The 9300-nt window shown below is 39.0% G+C and overlaps 1 protein-coding gene across 1 annotated transcript; it reads left to right on the top strand.

The window, feature by feature from the left end:
- Positions 1–719: 719 nt before the first annotated feature.
- Positions 720–7407, top strand: LOC311629304 (hyaluronidase PH-20-like; the record flags this gene model as incomplete). Its single annotated transcript, XM_084897291.1, has 2 exons — positions 720–1673; positions 7306–7407. 2 exons carry the CDS (start codon positions 720–722, stop codon positions 7405–7407), a joined length of 1056 nt encoding a protein of 351 aa, XP_084753417.1.
- Between the last annotated feature and the right edge of the window lie 1893 nt (positions 7408–9300).

Raw genomic sequence — 9300 nt, 5'->3', positions numbered from 1 at the left:
TTCAGTAGGCGATTTTGACAGAGTCAGTAGTTTTAAGGAAACTTTAGATTTACTATTTCAGAAGTGAATTTTGCCTTTTCTTGTTCCTACCCCCCCCCCCTTAAAAAAATAAAATCTCACAGATCTATGAGAGGTTGTTTTCAATTTTTGGCAGAACACTATAAATTGGTCTTTAAAAATTACACAGGAATGAGAGGTTCAACTTGGAAATTATTTTTATTTAAGGGGCTTTGGAAAGGCATTAATCGGTACAGCATTCTGCACAACAGGGAAGGCAAGAGGAAAAATAGCTGCGTACACCTGTTGCAGCTGCACAGTAATTATTTGGGAAAAGGAGACAAATGTTTGCTCTTATCATACATAAGAGGAGATGACTTGATTAATTCAAATACAGGAGTCTTCCATCTTCAAAGATTGAGTTAAACTCCCTATACTTAAAATTAAGAACTTGGTAAAGCTTACAGTCTCTGATACAGAAATATAGTATAACAGATTCAATATTTCTTTCTTTTTCAGTTATAGATGAAACAATTTGCAATATCTCCCTAAAATATGAAGCAGGAAGAATAATATTTAAAAGTAATATCGTTATACACCTTTACCCAGCAGAGAAGCATCATTCCACGAGTCTGTCTCCTGCGCTTAAATCTTGCATCAAACATTGGAGAAACCTAAGTGTGTAGGAAGAAATGTGACTTTTGTAGTCATTGCTCTTTGCCATGGGAGTGCTAAGGTTCGAGCATATCTCCTTCAGGAGCTTTGTTGGGTCCAATGGAGCATCCCAGGTTGTGTTCATCTTCCTTCTGATTCCATGTTGCTTCACTAAGGACTACAGAGCACCACCCTTTATCTCAGATGGTCCTTTCCTCTGGGCTTGGAATGCCCCAACTCAGCCTTGTTCTAAGAAGTTTAATGTGTCGATAGATTTGAGCCTCTTCTCTTTAATAGGAAACCCTGCAAAAGATGCCATAGACCAACCAGTTATATTATTTTATGTTGATAGACTTGGCTTATATCCTCATATAGATAGTCATGGCAACAAAGAGCATGGAGGAATCCCCCAGTTGGGTGACTTACAGGCCCATCTGACTAAATGTACGCAAGACATTGCCACCTACATGCCGAAAGACAAGCCGGGCTTGGCTGTCATTGATTGGGAAGAATGGAGGCCTATCTGGGCAAGAAACTGGAGACCTAAAGACATTTACAGGGATGAGTCTATTAAGCTGGTTCAGCAACAAAATGCAACCCTTACTCTCCCACAAGCCACAAATGTAGCCAAAGTAAATTTTGAAACAGCAGGAAGGAACTTCATGATAGAAACTTTGAAATTGGGTATAAAGCTTCGACCAAAACACTTTTGGGGTTTTTATCTTTTTCCTGATTGTTACAACCATCATTATACTAAACCCAATTACAATGGGACTTGCTTTGAATTAGAAAAGAAAAGAAACAATGAGCTCCGCTGGATGTGGACTGAAAGCACTGCTCTTTACCCATCCATTTATTTGAATACCATCCTATCGTCTTCTCCACTAGCTGCACCCTTTGTCCGTAACCGTGTTAAGGAAGCCATTCGGGTTTCTGTAGTAACCAATGCTACAAGTCCACTTCCGATTTATATATATGCACGCCCAGTTTTTACTGATTATTCTTCAAGTTTCCTTAATCAGGTGAGCAAATCAAGGTATAAGGACTATGAAATAGAGCCCACAAATAGAGTGAGATAGAATTTAACATCATTAACATTTTTTAATGAGAATTTGAGCTAAACTGACAATTATATACCAGGAGCAAGATGTCAAATGCTCCAGAGAATAAAAGTTTAGCAGCTTAACATCATTTTTGAAGGGAATGAAACTTATCTTTTAATATCCTTTAGAAATATGCACATATATAGTTCTGCATTATCACATGCATGTAAAATAAGAATACATTTCATTTTAATGCAATCATTTTAGCAACCATGGAAGATTAGGTGGTAGAGGCCATATTTTAACTTTTCTTTTTTTTTTCTTTCATGGGCCTGCTCTACTGTCAATAGAAGTAACTAAAAATAATCGAATACCTGTATGTTTTTTCATAGTAGGGTAGTGGTAGTGTGAAGATGGAACTATCTAGTGGGGAAAACAAAAGAAAAATTGTATTTCATAATAGATAAAAATTTTGTAAAATTTAAATTATTATTGTTGGGTCATCATTCTTAGCTTTGGTGTTATTGTCCTATCTATAACATTTTTAAAAAATATATTTTATTGATTTTCTACAGAGAGGAAGGGAGATAGTTAGAAATATCGATGAGAGAGAGTCATCGACCAGCTGTTTCTTGCACACCCCCTACTGGGGATATGCCCGCAACCAAGGTACATGCCCTTGACCGGAATCGAACCCGGGACCCTTCAGTCCCCAAGCCGACGCTCTATCCATTGAGCCAAACCAGTTTCGGCCTATCTATAACATTTTTATTTTATTCCTATCTGCTAACTTTTCTGTCTCATTTGCCAGGAGGACCTTATGCATACACTTGGTGAAACTATTTCTCTAGGTGTCAATGGACTTATAATGTGGGGGAGCCTCAATTTAAGTCAAAGCTTGGTAAGTTGAATTGGTAAGACATAGATGAAAACATTTTTAATTGTAATGTTTTTGAGGATTGTTGAGGTATTAAATAGTAAAATAAACACTATACTTGGCACACAGCAGAGGTGCTTAATTAATACTGGCTGAATCATACTATCATTTGTGCGGTTATTTTGGGGGCAGAAAATATTGTACTTGTTTTTCAGTGAGAAAACAGAAATTCAATGAGTCTAGGTGGAGTGCTCCAGGGCTACAGTCTCAGTTTTCAGACAGTGTGTGGTTGATTTTTTCTCCTTTTTTATTACACCATACTTTATCTCTTTTCAAAAGAATGAATGCATTCATTCTATCTCTCATTCAATTACTGTTCATTAAGCACTGCTTTATCCACTTAGTCACTTAATGATTTGGTAACAGTTTTATTGCATGGTCAGCAAGCAAGGACCATAGGCCAAATCTGGCCTACTGCTTGCTTCTTTCTGTACAGTTCATGAGCTAAGAGTGATTTTCAGATATTTAAAATGGATTAAAAAACAAACAAAAAAATAGTTTTTCATAATACGAGAAAATCATGTGCAGTTTATTTTTTCTTTTTTTAACCATATTTTATTTTATTTTTTAAAATAAACCTTTATTGTTCAGATTATTACAATGTTCCTCTTTCTCCTCCCCTCCCCCCCCCCAATTGCTCCCCTCCACCAGGTTCTCACCCCACCCTCTGCCCTTTCCCCACCCCCATTGTCCTCATCCATAGGTGCACAGTTTTTGTTCAGGCTCTTCCCGCACCCCCCACTCCTTTTTTCCCCCGAAGATTGTCAGTCCACTCCCCTTCCATACCTCTGATTCTATTATATTCACCAGTTAATATTGTTCATCACGTTTTTTTTAATTCCCTTGGCTTTTAGTTTCACTTGTTGATAGTTACGTATTTGTTGATCATAATTTTTATCTATATCTTCGTCCTCTTCCTAAAGAACCCCCTTCAGCAATTCATATAATTCTGGTTTAAAGTGATGAACTCCTTTAGCTTTTTTTTATTTGTGAAGCTCTTTATCTGGCCTTCGATTCTGACTGATAGCTTTGCTGGGTAGAGTATTTTTGGCTATAGGTTCTTGCTATTCATCACCTTGAATATTTCTTGCTATTCCAATATTTCCTGCATTGTTTCTGTTGAGAAATCAGCTGACAAACATGGATGCTCCTTTATAGGTAACTACCCACTTTTCTCTTGCTGCTTTTAATATTCTCTCTTTGTCTTTTGCTCTTGGGATTTTAATTATGATGTGTCTTGGTGTGGTCCTCTTTGGATTCCTTTTGTTTGGGGTTCTGTGCACTTCCTGGACTTATAAGTCTATTTCTTTCACCAGGTGGGGGAAGTTTTCTGTCACTATTTTTTTCCAATATGCTTTTGGTATCTTGCTCTCTTTCTTCTTCTGGGACCCCCATAATTCTGATGTTGGTTCGTTTGAAATTGTCCCAGAGGTTTCTTACACTATCTTCAACTTTCTGGATTTTCTTATCTTCTTGCTTCTGTGGAGGAGTGTCCTCTGGCTCTTTGTGTTCCAAATCTTTGACTTGATTCTTGCGATCTTCCATTCTGTTTTTAGGACTCTGTAAAATATGTTTTATTTCAGACAATGTATTCTTTATTTCTAGTTGATCCCTTTTTATATCCTCATAGGTCTCCTTTTTTTTTATTGGCCTTTTCTAGGAAATTCTTGAAAAACCTTATAAGCATGGTTTTGAACTCTATATCCAGTTGCTTCTTGTCCTCGTTTGTTTGGTTTGTAATCTGTTTCCTTGTCTTGGCATTTTCACAGCTTTCCTGAATTAGTAGGGTGGCTTTTTGTGCTAAGGTGTTCTATATGGTTCAGTGAGTCAGCCTCCCAGTTAGTTACCTGAGGTGGACAGTCTTGGTGTAGTCTTTTGTGGGCTGTGTGTGCAGTCTTGTTGTTAAGCCTTGCTTGTTATTGGTATCATTGGGAAGTGCTGATCTCCAAGCCAATTGGCTATGAGGATCAGAAGTGTCTCAGCTAGGAGGGTTTCTGTATTCAGCTGGGATGGGGCAGAGTCTTGGGGTGGCACAGACAAGCTTTAGTGAATCCTGCAAGATTGGTTGCAGGCTCGCGCACCTCTTTGGTATAAGTGCAGACAAGCTTTGGATTCCTGTCTATTCCTCCCTAGGAGAGTCCTATTTGTGGTGAAGGAGAAAGCTAGTCACTGGAAGGGCTTCTGTGCTAAGCTTGGATGGGGCAGAGTCTCAGGGTGGTACAGACAAGCTTTGGTCAGCCCCTCACTAAGAGGGTCTGAGTCCCGCAGTAATGACCGCTGGCTTCACACAGCTCTGAGAGATCTCTGCTCACTGCCTGACAGTCTGGCTTCTCCCTGCCTGGGGCCGTCTAGCAGAGCAACAAGGTGGTTCTGTTTTCCTCCTGAACAAGAAAGCTAGCCACCACGCATTAGCTAACCGCCCTCTCCACATGCAGGGAGTAAGCCAGTAGCGAACTTGGCCCGCCCTCTCAGCGCTCCACAAGCAAGCCAGCAACGAAAGTCCGGCAGCTGCCTTTTTGTGCACGCAGTTCACTGCACCTTCACAGTTCCTGAGGTTCAGCGTGCCTTCTCTCTCCTTCCCAGATGGTAGAGCCTCCTCTCAGCCAGCCTTCTGGTGCTTCTGGGCAATGTTTCCCCTGTTTTCCAGTTTTAAATTAAAAAATTGTTGTGGTAGGCTACATTCAGGTGTCTACCCTATGCCACCATCTTGGTTTCTCCTCATGTGCAATTTAAATGTCAGTGTCTATCAGTAAGATTTCATTGGAACATAGTTAAGCTCATTTGTTTAGGTGTCTGTGGCTGCTTTTATAATACAAAGGAATAATTGAGGCTGTCTCATTTAAAACCCCAAAATATTCACTATCTGTCCTTTATAGAAAAAGTTCCAACCCTTCGCTTATTGATTAAATGCCAGGTTATTGTTTAGATGCTAGAACTACGGCAGTGAACAAAGTCCTTTCACCATGAATCTATATTCTCATAAGTGGAAATATAAACTTATATAAATAAATAGAGACCCGATGCATGAAATTTGTGCATAGGCTAAGGGCAGCTCTTGCATTGAGTGTCTGCCTCCTCATGGTCATTGCACATCATAGTGATTGGTCATTCTGCCATTCAGTTAATTTGCATATTAGGCTTTTATTATATAGGACTAGAGGCCCAGTGCACTAAAATTCATGAACTGGTGGAGGGGGATCCCTCAACCCAGCCTTCCCTTTCTCATAGTCTGCGAGACTTCAGGGGATGTCCTACTGATGGTGGGGAGCGGGCCTAAGTCTGGCCTCCCTCTTTGGAAGTCAACTGGACGATCAGATATAGGCTAAGTCCCCATCATACCTCTGCTGCTGCCACTACAGGAAGCTGCAGCTGCCTGAGCCTTGGCCCTCGCAGCCACCTTGGCATGCCTGAGCCATGGCCTGGCCCTTGTTGCCTGAGGCTCGGGCCCTTGCAGTGGCAGCCGCCATCCACTATCTGCCACCTGAGCCTTGAGGCCAGCCCTGGGCAGTGGCAGCCACCATTCTCAGCTTGCCTGAGCCTCAGCTGCTAATGCTTTATCTGAAAGGAAGTCCAAATGGTCATCTGGAAGATGTCTGGTCTAATTAGCATACTACCCTTTTATTAGTATAGATATGTCAGGTAACTGATGTATAACTGCAATGAAGAGCAATGAAGCAGTTAAGTTGTGGTAGTCATAGAACAGGCCTCTCTGAAGTCCTATTGGATTAGAGACCTGATGGAAATAAGGAACCAAGTCTCTGGATACCTGGGGATGGTAAGTATAGGAGCTTTGAGGACAGAATGTACTTTTCCAAAAAAAAAAAAAAAAAAAAAAAAAAAGCAAGAAAGTCAGTGTGACTGGAGTGCAGTGAGCAAGGAAGAGAGTGTTAAAGGGTGTGGTCAGTGAGATAGTAGAGGATCAGACATGAGACTTCATAGGCCGTGATAAGCTTTTACTCAGTGGTGGAAAGCCACTGGACGGTTGAGCAGAAGAGTTGCAGTTTTTGATGGACATTTCAGAAGAATGACAGTGGAGTTGAGAGTAGGTTTCAGAGGGGCAAGAGTGGGAGCAGGAAAAGAAGGCTATTGATGACTTGGACCATAGCTGTTTGGGTTTGAATATAATTCAACAGTAGAACTGAGAGGACTGGCTGCGGGGTTGAGTGAATTGGATAGATGAGGGTAGTGGTTAAAATGACTCCAAGGGTCTCGCCCGTCTAGCTCAGTCGGTAGAGCATGAGCCTCTTAAAATGACTCCAAGGATTTTGGCTTGAAGAAATTGCCTCTGAGATGGGAAAGACTTAAGGAGTAGCATAGTGAGGGCTGGGCAAAGAGTAAATTGAGATGTGGGTTCTTGAAAATATTAATAAATTATTCAAAGCTTCCCTATCTGGAAGGAAAAGGAACCTTTCTTTATTTCCTTCACGTTATATTTAGTGGTGTCTATTTTAAGTAAAATTTTAAGTAAAACTTATTTTTTGAAGGGAAAAAAATGTCTGTTTTGGTCTGTAGAATAGGAATTGTATTCATCTTTCTCCTAATGCATTTTATTTAGTAAGAAAAACCTTTAACTATCATGGCCTCATTGTTTTCTCTCTTCCTTTGCTTTCATCCTTGTTTGATTCTCCATCTCAGAGCTTTATCTTCTACCGCTTTGATCCTCTTGTCTCAAAGCAAGAGGAAAGATGTCACATGGACACCGCTGAATTGGAGCTGAACTTTTTCTCTGATGGATATGGAAATACTAGTGATGTAGGTGCCATGAAGAATATCTAATCAAGTTCATGGCCCAGGGGCTGATCCTATGACCCACAGAGAAGAGACTGTACCCTAAGACCAGAAGAGACTTTTTGATCTCTTGTCCTTAGAGAGACCAGTCATATTCTTACTTCATTTATAAAAGTACTTAATAGAATTCATCTCTGAAATACTTTCAAGATAATCTGAGACCTTTTGCCTATTTGGTAGACTTCTATTCTTTCTGGTGTGATCCCCAATAAGAAGAAATAACATAAAATATAAATTCAGAGAAAGGTATACATGTTTCTTTTGCAAAATCTTTCATATGTCAGAGAATTATTTAAGTATTATAATTCACCTAAATATATTCCCAGTTTTCATTTGTAGTTTCCCCAGACCTATAAACTTACTTTTCAAAGGTCCTTGATTGGTTATGTTGGACCATTTATAAATTTTCTGTGCTAATGTTTTCTTTTTGTTTATTTTATTTTGTTTTTTTATAACCTGAGGACTCCCTGTTATTCTGATAAGGAGTAAATCAGGCATTCACTAATTAGTAGAATGATGTGACATTCTATTTAATTGTCATGCTTTTTTTAACTTGCACTTTTATTTTAGATTCACAATATTTTATCAATGAACTCAGACTGTCTTCAGTATTATTCATATGGGGACAATCCTTCAATTTCAATGTCACTATTTTCTATTTAATGACATTGCCTTGTAATTGCCCCCATGGACTCTGTTCTATATATTTTTTGCCAATTTCCCCAATTTATGATAATTCTGAATGCTAGTTCTATTATTACTTCCTCTATTTTTCTATGTCATTTGTAATCAATAGTCATGGATTATCTGTCACATTGCCTGAGATTCACTGACAACTTGAGAAACTGGTAATTGCAAATTCAGTTTTAATTTACTTAAAACAATTGTTATCAAATGTCAGTGAACCATTTCTTTCCATTCCATTTTATTAGATCCATTGGTGTGATAGAGCCAGCTTCTATTGGTCCCAGCTCATGAGACCTGACTGTTCAATATTCATAAATCTTATGAACTGGTTGTTCAACAGAGCAATTATTAAAAAATTGAATTATAAAAATGTAGAGTAAAATAAATTGTGTTAAAAATAAAGTAATCAATACCCACAATGTATCAATTACTTAGTTCATTTATTGGGGTTGTTCACTTCTATTGTCTCTGTAAGTAGAAACATTATGCAATGGTGTGTTACTGCACACCACGCTGCCATACTGTGTAATGGCTTTGCCTTCAGTGATGTCATGTTGGTAGGTTAAAACTTACAACGGTAGGAGTATTTACACCACAGGTAATAAAAAAATGCTACAAACCAGGACTTATTAGTATTTTTCTTAAAGTCAGTTTTAGATATTTTCAAAGACCGCACCTTGTGTAGGCTAATGATTCTAAAATAATTTTTATTCTTCCACTTTTTGCCTCGTTCTTGTCTCTGTGGACAACTGCAATGTCACCTGAACTTGGCACACATTCTCAGTGTTCTTGGCACTGGGAACACAGTGCTGAAGAATGTTGACAAAGTCCCTGCATTCACGGAACGTACATTAAAGTTGGAGGGATAGAAACAATAGGCACAGAAGAAAAATATTTGATGTAATATAAACTATGCAGAGAATTAAAGTAGATGTATGAAAGTAGAAAAGGTGTCTGAGAAGGGCACTGTCTAATTAAAGCTATGAGCTGAAGGACAAGATAGAGTGAGCCATGTTAGAAACTAGAAGAAAGAGTATTCCAAGCAGAGGGAACAGTAAGTACAGTTTGAAATGAAACTGCCATGGTTGTGAAACAGCTAGGATGTCTAAGGTAGAGTGGCTGAGGGAAGGTTGTAAAAGAAGAAGGAAGGAATACAGTATGTGCATTTATATCTCAATAAAGATGTTATCAAAG

This window comes from Pipistrellus hanaki (assembly GCF_964339955.1).
Source record: "Pipistrellus hanaki genome assembly, chromosome: 10".
NCBI lineage: Eukaryota > Metazoa > Chordata > Mammalia > Chiroptera > Vespertilionidae > Pipistrellus > Pipistrellus hanaki.
This window is presented reverse-complemented; position numbering and strand designations above follow the sequence as displayed.